General features: G+C 54.2%; 1 protein-coding gene across 1 annotated transcript in view; it reads left to right on the forward strand.

Annotated features, from left to right (window-relative positions):
- DAB2IP (DAB2 interacting protein) overlaps positions 1-14145 on the forward strand; it is a 157135-nt gene that overhangs the window by 124293 nt on the left and 18697 nt on the right. Inside the window, exons 6-8 of the mRNA XM_074161288.1 lie at positions 11-565; positions 9696-9840; positions 12153-12297. Of these exons, the coding sequence (XP_074017389.1) occupies positions 11-565; positions 9696-9840; positions 12153-12297 (845 nt within the window). The remainder of the gene's footprint in view (positions 1-10; positions 566-9695; positions 9841-12152; positions 12298-14145) is intronic.

The raw sequence follows: 14145 nt of genomic DNA on the forward strand, positions 1-14145 counted from the left end.
TTTTTTTCAGGACAACAGCAGAAGGGTAGAGAATATGTTAAAGTTATGGATTATTGAAGCCAAGGACCTGCCAGCTAAGAAAAAGTACTTGTGTGAATTATGCCTGGATGACGTTCTTTATGCACGAACTACCTGTAAATTGAAAACTGATAATGTATTTTGGGGGGAGCACTTTGAATTTAATAACCTCCCATCGCTCAAAAACATTACGGTGCACTTATACAAAGAGACTGACAAGAAGAAAAAGAAGGACAAGACCAATTTCATTGGACAAGTGAACATCCCCGTCAGCTCTGTCACGGGCCGGCAGTTTGTAGAGAAATGGTACCCCGTGGTCAGCCCCAACCCCGGGAAGGGCAAGTCCCCGGGGCCCATGATCCGCATCAAGTCGCGCTACCAGAGTATGAGCATCCTTCCCATGGAGATGTACAAAGAGTTTGCCGAGTACATCACTAACAATTACATGGTGCTGTGCTCGGTGCTGGAGCCCTCGCTGAGCGTGAAGAACAAAGAGGAGATGGCGTCCGCGCTGGTGCACATCCTGCAGAGTACAGGCAAGGCCAAGGTAAGACCCTTCGTCACCCCTTCTGTCCCACCAGAGTCCATCAGGAGCAGAGTCCTGTGTGTTGGAAATCACCACATGGGTTGGGTTTCAGGCATGGCCATCATTAACACACTCTAACTTCGCTTTTAATTACAAACAAGTTGGTGACATGTGCAGTGCGAATTGCTTAATTAGCAAAGAGGTCGGTGGGACCATGAGATACCGACGGAGTCATTTTTCTCTCCTTCTGGAGGCTCAGGGGCCAGGCTCTATGTTTGAACAGGCACCGATGTAAAAGTAAGCAGTGTGAATAGGCACCAACGTGAAAGTCTGTCCTGATGCTTTTGGAGGGGAGGTGTGTGGGGGTCCTGGGGTGCTCCCAGGGCAGTGCTCGTTGCAGGGTTGGTGCCAGCCAACTTGGGAGTGGTGGAAACTCAGTTTTTGTGGACCGCTTTGAACATCCTTCACGGTTGGGAATCCCCTGCCGGGTCTGGGGGAGAAGCAGGCCAGGAGGAGGCAGAGAGTGGGATTTATTCCTGGTTGGGGTCTGTGAGGGTACAGGCAGGATGAGCAGAGCTGGAGACGCCCTTACTGGAGAGCACAGGCGAGCGGTGAGGTCCGTGGTACACGGGACATGGAGAAGCATCCTTCCATCCCCAGCTGGCATGTCACAGCCGTGGTGGGCAGTGCCAGGACTGCAGGAGTTAAATCGTAAGCATTTTTCTCCGTTAACATCTCCCTGAACTCTGCAGGGAAGAGCAAGGTTTCTAAAGCTTTTCTGGCGCTGCAGAGACCTGGGCTCCTCACCTGAGGAGCAGTCGCAAGGCTCGGCTACCTCCGCAGCTGCGGCTGCTGCTGGGAGCGTGGCCGGGCTTGCGGATTAGATTTAGTTACCATCTGTCGGGCAGAGAAGTGGCTTGGCCTCCTGATCTAGTTCAGGGCAGGCAAAGCTCACTGAGAGGATTGCGAGGCCACGGGCCTGTTATTGCAGAGGCAGAGAAAATAGCTCAGTTAAAGCCTTCCTGATCCCAGCATCAGTGTCAGGCCCCGGGAGCACAGGGAAGGATGCCAGTCCCGGTCCCCTCGGCTGCGTTACCCTCAGTGGGGACAGAAGTGGCTTGTGGCTCACAGCGTGTGAAATAGCACTCCGTGGTTACGCGAGGAGGGCATCGTAGGTGTCCCTGTCCTCGTTCCTCGTGCTAGGATCTGGTGCCATCAGCGTGTGGTTTCTGGGCACAGCCCTGCTTTCTGTCCCCCACCACGCACCGGGGGCTCTGTGGCCCTGGTGGCATTGGTGCCAGGGCTCTTGAGGAATGACATTGCCGTGGAAGACCCTGTCAGTGTCTGCCAAAGGCTTCAGGTGTCACCCTGATCTCCACGCCATGGATCACGTGCGGGCATGGCTGAGAGATGTTGTCACTGCTCCTGCCTGTTCCCTCTTCTCATCGGTACCGGGGAGGCTCCGGAGAGAGCAAGTGTGTTTCTAGACATGCGTCTGCATCCGTGCTTGGGATCCCAGAGGCTCCACACAGGGGACACAGGAAGCAGTAAACAGGCTTGATGCATTTCCCCCCTAAGATGGAGCTTCTGCTTTCCCTGCCTGTCATCTGCCATCGGCATTAGCGCGGGGTTTAGGGAGCTGTCGGAGCAACAGGAGTAATTGGAGCATGGGAACGGGGTGGTGCATCCTTTGGAGAGGAGCTGGACGAGCAGAGGAAGGGAAAAGCAGCAGTAAGGTAAAAAACCATGGAGTGGGAGATGGCAGCAGCCACTTGCCCTGGTTGTGTGACATGGGTACAGCCCTGTGGCCGAGCACCGTGACCCAGGGAGGGGACACAGCCGCAGGAGAGGGCAGGCGGGTGCCTGGGCTGCCCGGGGGTCTCTGCTGGTGCCATGCTCTCACACTCCCCAGCATCACCCGGTTGGTCCCTTGGAGGGCTCTGAGCATCTCCCTGGAATTTTGACGCAGAAACAACAGTCTCTCACTTTTTCTTCCCAGCCAGTCTGCAGCAGAGACAGCTTGTTTCGGTTTTCTGTCGTTTGAAGGCCAGGAGGGTCTGTAGGTGTTTGTGTGTGCTGTGGAAGGCAGGTCTGGCTCCGAACTGCATCTGGTTTTGCTGCTGAGGACACGGTTCCTTCAGCCCAGATTCGTCCGCGTCCCCAAGCAGGGCACGGTGGGGTTCGAAGTGGGATTCAGAGCCCGGGAGGAGGAGAACAGATCCCTGTAGGGAGCCATCGAGCTGCTGGGTGAGGCTGTAGGAGGTGGGTCTGGGTCTCAGGCTGTGCTGGGTGAAGACCTCGGCCCCGTCGGGCAGCGATGAGCACCCCCTTCCCGGCACTGCGTGCGATGCCCCCTCCTCCTCTGTCCTCCTCTGACCCCCCGAAGCTTCCCCGGGCTGGAGGTGGGTTCCCCATCCTTGTGCCTTGCCAAGAGCCGTTCCAACGACCTCTCCAGAGCTCCCCCCTGCCCTCAGGAGTGCAGACGTGGCAATCAGCAGCCACTAATTTATTTTGCTGATAAAGGGTTTTTTGGTGGCTCTTGGCTGCTGTAGCTGACGCTAAAGCAGCAATTACAGTTGGAGTGAGAAACAAGTGTCCGGTAGATTATCTATGAAGACTCGTTAGCAGCTAATTGCTCCTGCAGTGTTTCGGGCCCTGTTTTCCTGTAGCGATTTGCTGTAAATATGGTGTAATCCCTTAATGAGGCACGACCGATTGGGTACATGTGTCCACCCCGAGCCACGCAGCAGGGGCTCCCGCGCAGGAGAGGTGGGACGTGGTGCTCGGCCGGTGATGCCACGTGCCAGCCACAGCCAGGCAGAAGGGGGACAAGGGCTGTAGCTGAATTTTCTCCCTAAATATCTGCTTCTTCCTGGCCTTCATAGCCGTATCACAACAGATTAAAAGGTGGAGAATGAAAACAGAGAGTCCTCTCTGGAGTCCAAGCGCATGCTTCCTTTGATCCCTGTTTGGGAAGGGGGAAAGCCCCATCCCTGCAGTGCTGCGCAAGGGCTTGGTGTGCTTTGGGGTGCACCTGGAACCCCCTGAGCAGCCACCGAGGCGAACGGGTGGAGAGGGAGGGGAAAGGACTTCTGATGAAGAGCGCAAACAGCCCGGCTGCCAGAGCCGCCCCAGCCCGCTGGAAAGTCTGACAAACATCCAGCACCAAAGCAGCGCAAGCGGTTGTTCGGTGTCTCTATTTATGGAAGCTGGGACTGGAAGAGGCATCGCTGTGCCGTAAGAGGGACGTGGCTTTGTGGCTGAACACAGAGACTCGGGCTCTCAGCATCTGTCCCCGAGTTACGTGCTTCCATCCTCCCAGCGAGAGCGCTGATAAAACGCTACCTGTAAGGGCAGGGAGAGATGCCTGACTATTTTCATGTGTTTTGCAACCCATAGATAAAAGACACATAGTCATAATTACAAATATTTTTGGTGCCGTGCTTGGTGGCGCTGGGAGTGCTCACCCCTCCATTAGCGTGGCTTGATGTGGCCCGAGTGATGTGGTTGGGGACAGGCTACGTCCTTCCCAGGGCGAGACCCACTCTGACTTTCCACGCTTCCAGAATATTTCCCAGGCTCAGATTTGTTTCGGGGCTGTCTTACAGCTTTCGGAGCTGAGTTCATGACCATAAATATATAAAAAAATCCTCTCTTGTCCAAATGGTCGGCAGATCAAGCCCAGCATTAGACAAAGCTCTAACTAACCAGCTGCTCACTTGAAATAAATATTTATCGTGTTGTGAATGGAGTGAAGGATAAACATGTGGCCCTGTTTGTTTATGCTGCAAGGATTTGCTTCAGCTGAGCAGATGTACTGACTCCCCCCGCGTGAGCCTGCTGGGGTCCCCACGTCCCCTCCTGGGCGGTGTGGGGGGGTCGGGTCAGGGCTCTGCTGGCAGTGCCAGTTTAAGTGCAGGACCTGCAAATACGGTGCAAAGCTGCCCAAAAGTGACAGGTCAGCTCGGGGAGGGGACTGGGAGCTGCCTGGCATGGCTGGGCTCGGCGGCTGGTGGCACCAGAGCTTTGGTGGGTCCCTTCGGGGGTGCTCCCCTACCTGCACTGGGGGGGGGGGCTGCGGATGCAGGGAAGCAGGGATGCTGCACGCCTTCAGCCATAGATGAGATGGGCAGCAGCCTTAGCATTTTGCCCACAAAGAGTTTATCTCTCTGATAATATTTTGTAGCAGCCATAGTTGGGCTGAGAAGGCTTTTTAATCAGTTTTATGAGCACCACCACCGGTTTCCCCCCTCTCCCTAAACACGGCAGGTTGGAAGGATGGAGAAAAGTGGGTGAGGGGGAGCTGCAGGGGTGGGTGTCCTGGCTGTCGGGGCAGTTAACACAGTTAGTGTTATAGCCCTCAGGTTTTCTTACTGCCCTGCACAAGGTGATGGATGTAAATGCCTGTGCGTTAACCCTCACGTTGCCACTGCACCTCCTTTTCCCAAGGAGAATTAGAAAACGCCCAAAGCATCAAGGATGGGCTCTAGTGCTCATAGGAGGGAACGTCACTGCATTTCCCAGCAGAGAGGTGTCCAGCCCAGATCCGATGTGTGGTGGTGAAGAGTTGGGGACAGGGGTTCTTGGTCTGCCCCAGACGCAGTGGCTGCCCCTCGGCCGCTCTCCTCACACGGCTCAGCACCGCCGAGCCCCACGGTTCTCTGCCACCATAGCACTGATACCCCCGTGTGTCCTGACACTCGTCCACCTGTAACCTACAGCCCTACCAGCCCCTGGTGTTTTCCACCTTTGCATAAAAGCCCAGCTGGACTCTGGGCTAGTCTTTGAAATAAGCAGTAATCTTATTACCTTTATCAATTCAATCCTCTTAAGGTTAAGTCAATCCTATTAATCAGGCTTGTGATGTGGAGAACCTTATTATTTCAAAGTCAATCTGCCCATCAGTCAGTTACGATATTGGGAACAATCAGCTCCAGCCCAGCAGGGTGCCTGACCCCAGCGGTGTCTGCGGGGACACGGGTCTCATCAGCTCGGTGACACCCCACGTGTGTGGACACGTCCCTGGGGCTGGGGGACCTTCCCCGGGACGGTGAGGAGCAAAATCCTCGCTGGATGTGGCCAGGATACCTCCTGCCAGACCTGTGTTCTCGTCGGCTCCCGTTGCTGAGGAAGCGCCCCTGCTGTCACCGCGGCCGTGCCAGGAAGCTTTTTCTTCCCACTTTTTGTGTTTGAGCATTGCAGTTAGTCCGCTTCCCTGGCCCCATTGACGTGGGCAACACGGGATTGTGTTCTTGGGCAGGTGTTGGTTTTCTTCTCGGTGGATTTCACTTTTCAATGAGCTTTTTCAAACTCAGGCCACCCCAGTGCATGGTGCTGGTGCCGATGCCGGCTGACACGGGGAAGCCACCTGCGGGGACATCACACGGGAGGGCACAAGGCTGCGGTGTCCTCATTCGCAGGGCATCACCCCTACTTCCATATTCTCCTTCCAGCTCCTCCAGGCAAAGGTTTGGGGGATCCTCACACAGTCCTGCTGCGAGATGACTTAATTAGTCAGACGTCCTTAATTGCCGCGTGTGCGAGGGACGAGGCGGAGGTTAGGAGATATTTCCTCACCCGCAGGAAGTTGTGGTTTGGGACAGGAGGATGAATTCACCCAGGTGGGGCAGGGGAAGCAGCATCTGAAGCTCAATGGATGCAGGACCCAGGGGAAATGGGGAAGTTTTTAAGCCACGGTGGTGCTGAGGACTGTCCCCGCCGTGGGGACCGGGTGCCACGCCGGCAGCCACGCTCCTGCCTGCCTTTGTGGAGGAGCTGCCATAGAATAGCACATGTGGCTGGGGGCTCACGCATGGTTTATTTGAAAAGTGCTGGAAACCAGTGCAGCCTTGTGCTGTCGTGCTCTGAATTTATTTATTTATGAATTGCTCTTCTTTATCAGCATATGTGAAGCGACTGAAGTTGCACAGGTTCAGCTGTGTCCAGTCTGAGGCAAATATCCTTAAAATAAACACAGGAGCAAGCCTGAAGAGCGCTGCCACAGCCCTTAATTTCTACTGTAGACCTTTTCCTTCCCCTCTCGACTCCGATGTAATGAAATAAAGCATCTTATTTTCTTCCATTGCCAGGGGCCCTAACTGAAAACAACCCCCTGCTGATCTCTGCTGCTCAGAAACAGGGAGTTTTATTGGCTTTAGTTATTGCGTTTTATTCAGAGCCTTGTATGTGGGTGAGTGAGGCCCCCGGAGGGATTTGACAAGTATTTGCATTCCATTTGTGTCTTCCGAGTGCTGGCTGCTGGCGTACTTAAGGCAGAGATACCAGACGTGTGATCCAGAGCCGAAGTGGCTGTTTTGTGTGGAGGGAAGGCAAGATCTGGAAGATGGCCCTGGGACAGAAATCGCAGGATGTCATGGGAACTGACCCAGGGACGAGGTTCCTTTCCCGTGGCCAGCAGAGCTCCGCGGGGCCACTGAGAGCGGTCTGGGTAGAGGATCTTGCTCAAGGACACTGGCTGGGGGTATTTTCATCCCTGATGCATCTCGGGGACAGTTCGTACAGCCCAGGAAGACGCTCCCTGCAGCCTGGGGAGGCTGGACCTGCTGGGGACGGTGAGAAGCCCTGGCTGGGAGGATGCTGTTGGCTGTCCTGGCCGTCGTCTCCATCCCCTGCTCAGTAACAAGGCTGGATTCTGCCACGTTACACCCCAGCTTTGGGAGCTGTGCCGTAATGGAGCTCTTGGGGATTTCAGCAGCTTCTCTTCCCACTTTGGAGACAAGGGATCGTTTTCTCGGCTGTGGAGCTGCAGGTGCTCCGTAGGGACTAACGGCCGCAGCAGAGGTTTCAAGGGGATCTTCTCTGGCTTTGTGTTGAGCCCCACATTGGAATTTTGCCTCATTTTAAATTCTAGTGAGTTCTGTAGATCAGCTAAAATCATCAGAATTCACATTATGGCTGGCTAAAACTTGGCCCCTGGGTTTCCACCGCTTGGCAGCCCTGGCTCGCCGTTGGGTTGTGCATCCCAGCTTGGCCCCGCATCCCGTGGCAGCCAGTCCTCAGCTGACAGGAGAGGGGAAAAGCAAACACTTGGCTAAGAGAAGCTATAAAACTCAGTGTTCCTGAGATAATTAGTATGTTGGGAAAGTGACAGGATAGAGAATCAAGCAAAGCCAAGGTCAGCGGCTGCTAATTAAGAATCAGCACCTTGTGTCAGCCTGAGCTGTGGTTTGGAATTGAAACGTACCCCAGGAGAGCCCCGGGAAGATAAAGGTGACAGAGTTACCCAGATAGCAGCTAACGGGATTTGAGCAGGGGTTTAAAGTTTCATTCCAGCTTGGCTGATAAAAGGAGCAAAATGAGAGAAAATAGTGGGGGGAGGCATGTACTTTGCTTCCAGGGGGGATTTTTGCCTCTGCAGCTGCCGGAGCATCGCTGACATGGCGGGATCTGAGGAAAGGGCTCTTCTGCCTAAAGAAATAATGGAAGTGTCATTTTTCTTTTTCTCCGAAGCTCCTCCTCTGGCTTTTTGGGAGGCTCTTCTGGGAAGGTCGGGGCAGCGTGTTGGTCCCAGTCTCGTGGGAAGGTGGGAGAGACAGGAGTGTTGGGTTGCAGAGGTGCCAGCCTTCCTCCCCTCCTCCCCTCTTCCCCTCTGCTCAGAGGGAGACGTACTGCCAGCCGCCGGGATTTTCCTTTCTCTGGGACACAAGCACAGTAACGAGGGGCCTGTGGATTAAATGGTTTGGGTCCCTTGGGTTGAGGTGGAGCTGTCTGTGAAACCTTGATTAAACTTCCAACGCGCAAGTGTCCGTATGAAGAATGGAAGGGAGCTAAGTGCCTCCCGTGCAAATCTCCCGGGCAGCCGCTGGCAGGGAAAGGGACCTGAGTGTCCCCTCTCCCCAGCCGGGCTGGAGCAGCCTGGGTGACGGTCACAGCACTGGGGGGGCTCTGGGAGCTGGGTTTGGCATGGGGACAAGCGGGGTCAGGACCTGGGGGGCTCCTTCTGCCCCTGCCGGGAACGGCTTCCATCTGGTACGGTCGTGACAAATGAAGGAGAATTTCTTAGTGAAAGGTTATTACCGAGCAGATTATTTTGTTTCAGAGGAAGGCAGTGTAAAAAAAAAAAAGGTGCCCTTGGTTGTAGAAGTGAATTTGTATGTCAGCATTGCTCTGCCTCCTGCACGGGGAAGCAGCAAGAGGTTTAACATGTGATTTACCGGGTGCCAGCAGCCTGTGCCCCTCTGTCCCCCGGCGTCCCCCTTTCAGCCCCCCAGCGCAGGCAGGAGCTGGGCAGGGGCCCAGGGCTGCTTTTCCCATTAGCGGCGCAGAGGACACAAGCTGAATATGTATTAGCATTAAAAACTGCATGCCGTTTCTCCTGCATTAACGCTGGCTGCAGCACACTAAATATCACACCACGTAGTGGATTTTCAGCAGAATGCACGGGGAGCTACGTGACCCTCTCCCATCAGATAACGCTGCTGCTGCTGAAGCAGACGTGGAGCTGGGTCTGAAGCGCTGTTTTTCGGTTAGAATTTGCAATTCCGTAGCCCAGCTGCTGCACGGGGCAGCTGTCAGCGTGTGCTCTGCTCCTGCCCACCCCTTCCATCACTCGACAGCACAGAGGGTTATAAAATCGCATGGCGTTTGGCTGTGTGCACGTCAGACCAAAACTGTGCCCAAAATGCGTGCGCGCCCTATCAGCGCTGTTTATTTCCAGGAATACTAAGGAAGCAGGACGTTTGAGCATCTTGATGCCCTATTACAGGCTTGATTCTCCACTGTTAACCACGGGGCACAGCTCGTGACATCTCAGCGTGCCCGTTACTCACCAAACGCAGCCACGTTTAACAGCGCAGAAAACGTTTCACCCACAAAATAAGAGGCTGATTTGAGAACTAACCAAAAAACGACCAAAAAGGTGCAAAAGCGCTGCATGCCTGGAATGAGTCATTTTTGGGGGGTGCAAAGGTTGTGACTCTCCAGCGATTTATGTCTCCTCTCGTCTCCGCGAGGCTGGGGAAAGAGGAGAGAAGTCGGGCTGGTGGTAGCGCAGCGTGCACGCAGGGGAGCACCCGCAGCACCTCCGCTCCCTCTTGTGTCCTCCCAAGGTGAGACCTCTGCGGAGAAGGGGAGGATGCTGAACGAAGCGTATGTCACTGCCTGGTGACCCACCATGGGCTTTGCTTTCCAGGATTTCTTGACTGACCTGATGATGTCTGAAGTTGATCGCTGTGGTGAGAATGAGCATCTCATTTTCAGGGAGAACACACTGGCCACCAAAGCAATAGAAGAATACCTGAAGCTGGTGGGGCAGAAATACTTGCAAGATGCCTTAGGTATGTATAGAGGGTTGGCAAGTCTCACCCAGAGAGGTCCTCCTCTGAGCTGCAGGGTCCTCTGCGCGGTGGAGACCATCAGCTGAGCCCTGATGTCCATCGGAGGCACCAGCGTGTACCTGCCGGAGGGTTTCTCTGGCAGCAGAGTCCGAGCCCGGGGCACAGCCACGGCCACAGCGGGCAGCTCTCTGCTCCCAGGTGAAGGTCACCGCTGAGTTAGCGCTTTAATTTGCTTTCAGAGGAGATAACAAATTGATATTTGAAGGCATTATGCTGCCTGTCAAGTCTTCTGTCGGGGCGGCTGATGGAGCCCTCCCCGTGATCGCACACCCCCGGCAGAGACGCTCCCCCGGTTCCTCGCAGCGCCGGGGAGTCAGATGGGATCTCCGGAGTCGTGGTGATGAGAGTCGCCTCCCGCATCGCGCTGGGAACCCTCCTGGTGGTTTTTGGTTGGGTTTTTTTTTTTTGTAGTGCTGGCTATGTTTATGACTCCGAAAATATTTCTCTTGATGCAAATGAAAATAATTAGATCTTCTGCTTCTAGGCAGGTCAGGAAGGAGTTGCTGCGTGGCTGAGAGCAGCCAGCACAGCACGAGGATGGGGAGAGGCTGCCTTTGAAGCCGCATGTCTGAACCTCAGCCGAGGGCGGCCAGCTTGGATCCACATCCCAGCAGTAGGCTGGGCCCAGTTTCTATTGAGCTGTTCATTTTTCAGTACGCTGGGTTCCTACCAGTGCATTTGTGTAATTTTAGCAAGGAGCAAAGAAGTGTAAATACTTTATTAAGATAATAATAATAGAGTTGAGGAAGGGGAGATCATTGAGCAAATTCAGTCAAACCAACAGAAAGCCCACAAGAATAGGAAAAGGAATATTATTTATTTATGCCTTGTAATGCTTTCTGGTTGAAGGCAAGGCTGTAAGTAGATTACCTTATAAAATTTCTCAAAAGCCAGGAGATTAATGAAGGCAGAGAATTTTGAAATATTCCCCTTGCAGGGCTCGATGCAAATGCTGCCGAGCCAGCTCCATCCAGTACAGGAGGAGCCTGCGGTTCTCGCTGGCTGTTCGTGGCGCTGATTCTGTGTAGACCTTTTATCAGTGAAATGATTCATCTGTGTGTCACAAGGTAACACAATACAGCATAGTGCTTTCCTTTAAACCAGGGAGCACAAGCAAGTAATAGGGCTGGATAATAACAGCAGGCATCACCTGCAGGCAGGCAGAGAGGCTCCAGAGCTCCCTGGCAGAGCTGAAAATACATTGGAGAGGCTCTCCAGTACGTAATTAAAATCTGTTTTGGCAATAGGGGAGGAATGCAGGCTAGAGTGGGCAAAAAACAAGAGGATAGGAAAATCCAAGGTGGTCAGGAATTGGGAGGGGAGCAAACCAGCTGGAATGAGAAGAAAAACCAATGCAAACCTTTCTCCCCGAATGTAACCCAGCCCTGCAGGTCCCTGCGCTGCCTCTTCATCCCCGTTATCCCTGTCCCCGCTCTCCCCAGCCCCTGCTGTGTGCTGACTGGGATGGACGGCTGCCATCCCCCCAAGATGGACATGTGTCGGGGTGGTGGGGAGCCCCCCCAGCCAGGGTCTGTGCCTGGTGCCCGGGGTGAAGGTGGCACGAGGCAAGGAGCTGGCAGAGCAGGACAACAGCCTGAGTGTCCATAAGGGTGAGGAGCAGCCAGGCAGCAAACAGGAGTGCAGGGAAACGCAGAGATATATTTTAATTTAATTTTGCATGATGTTCAGCTCAAAATAAACCAAGTAAATGGTTTCTTTCCTTTAATTACCTATTCCTCCTGCGAATCACACTGGCTCGTCAGCGCCAGGGCAGAGTCTGCAGTAGCAGGCCATCCTACAAATAATTACAGAACTTGCCAGCATACTTCCTACTGGATTAGCCCAAGGGAGCGTCTCTGGAACTGGTGCGATGGGGGGTCAGGGCAGGCCGAGGAAGCGGGTGCTTTGGCGGCGGCGTTCTGATGCAACAGCCCGTAGCCACAGAGGCAGAGCTGCCAAGTGGGGAAGAGGGATGAAATGTGCTGTTTGGGAGCCGGGGTGCCTCTCTGCAGGGTGTGCTGGGTGGGTTTGGGAGCTCCCGAGGCAGCGCCGGGTGCTCCTGGATCCCCTCGGAGGTCTTGGGAGCTGGCTGGGGCACAGCCTGCCCCGGGAGCCACTGACCCTGCTCTCCTGCCCTGCTTCTGCGACGGGGTGTAGGGTAACTGCTGGGGCACGGGGGTTTACGAACAGAATTGCTTGAAGGCTGTGTCTCTCACGTCCCCAAAACCCGTCACCGACTGTCTGTTTTACAGGGGAATTTATCAAGGCGCTGTACGAATCAGATGAAAATTGTGAGGTGGATCCCAGTAAGTGTTCATCTTCGGACCTTCCTGAACATCAGAGCAACCTGAAAATGTGCTGCGAGCTGGCCTTCTGCAAAATCATCAACTCCTACTGGTTGGTATCCCGCGGGTATCCCGCTCCCCTCTCTGTGTCCCCAGATAATGCAAAGGCGGTACAGCTGCAGGGGACAAGGGTGGCAACAGTCGTCCTCAGGCTGTTGGTCTCTGATCGTGTCCTGCAGCGCAGGAGGGGGTCCTGGTGGTCCAGGAGCAAGGGTGGGGATGGCCAAGGGGTGAGACAGCAGCCAGAGTTTGAAGTATCTGCAGTGGGGATGTGACAGCCTCACTGATTCCCCGTCACAGTTGCTCCTGGCACACAGACACGGGGACAGGGCAGTGGAGTCAAGGAACACGAAATGCCTTTGCCAGTGTGACCAGTTCAGAGAGGGACTTGATGCCAGCTGTATATGAAAGTCTGGAATAAAGGGCAAAAACTCATGTCCTGGGGCTCCTACCCGTGTAAGGATTCAGTCTGGGTCAGAGTGACGGGCTCTGCCTGCCTCCCCAGAGCATCAGGTGAGGCTTTGAAGCCCTCTGTGCAGCAGGCAGGGTCTGTGACACCCCCTCCTGCCTGCGAGGGAGCCCCACCAGCACAGGGAGCTTTTGTTGAGGCAGATGTTCTCCTGTTGCAGAGTGCTGGAGCCCGGCAGGAGGATGCTGTTGCTCCTGGGTTGCTGTTTGGCTCAGCTCCTGCATTCCTCTGGGTTAACCCCTCTCTCTCCCAGCCCCGGGGTGCTTGCGGCTGCGGAGATGGGGAGCCCGTGGCCTCCTTGGCCCAAGGCCTGGTATGCAGTTTGAGGCATGTTGTTCTCAGGGTAAAGGTTCTTGCATCTAGTCAGGACAGGTCCGGATATGCAAAATGGACTGGGGTAAGGAAGTCGTGTCTTGCTGGGGAGGTGGCTGTCAGGCATGGCTGTGCTCACGGTGTCACCTGCTGCATGGCCCTGGGGACGGGGGGCCAGGAGCCCGTGGGTCTGGTGCAGAGACTGCCTGCAGAGATGACCTGAAAGGGGGGAAGAATGGGCTTGTGACTCTGCTTAGAGAAATAAAAATATTTTCTTTCTGCTTGTTGCTAACATACCCAGGGACTCTCGTCCTGATCACATGAGAGAATGATGGTGTTTGTCTTACTGCTGGATTTGCAGCCTTCCTGCCTGAAAGTCTGGGCTTAGGTTTTATTAATGTGTTTAGTAGCAACACTGTTGTTGCGAAACATCAACTAAGGATAATACAGGAGGAAGGAAGTCTTTGATAATAAGGGTTTCTCGTTTTCTCTCCTATCCCAGCTCTGTGTTGAGGTCTGAAAACTCGTTATATGTAATCTCCCAGGGTACTGAGTGCACCCTGCTGCAGGACCAGGATGGGAATTGCTTTTCCTGATATTGCTCAGGGGGAGGATGAGGAGAGAGAGCCTCACACAGCCTTCCTTTATCTACCACAAAGGGCAGATTTCTTTACAGGTATCCTATACCTTATCCTGGGCCAACTGACTCAGGAATGGCGTTTACCTGCTCTCCCAGGAGGGATTCACTGCTTTTAATCACCAGTGAATTCTAATTGTTTGAATTAACGTGTTCCTAAAAATACTGAGAGCAGCACTAAAACGTCGCTCTAAAAAGAGGCTTGGAAAGTGACCTAAGGAAAGTCAGGAATGAACGGGAAGTTCGTTCCTCCAGTCCTGCCTTCCCAAGGAAGCCAGAGCAGCTGAGCTGCTGCTCCGAGTGGTTCCCCCTCGCTCCTTTGTCCTCAACGGTTCGTGGGGATTAATTGGGCTGATGAGGGTTTGGGATTGGCCAAGGTATCCTGACAGCTAACGATCTTGCTTTAAATAGAGTGCCAGCGTGTGCATGCTCATCTGCCGGAGAGAGTCAGAGAGAGGAAAGAGGTTTACAATAACTGAAAA

This window comes from Numenius arquata, chromosome 19 (assembly GCF_964106895.1).
Source record: "Numenius arquata chromosome 19, bNumArq3.hap1.1, whole genome shotgun sequence".
NCBI lineage: Eukaryota > Metazoa > Chordata > Aves > Charadriiformes > Scolopacidae > Numenius > Numenius arquata.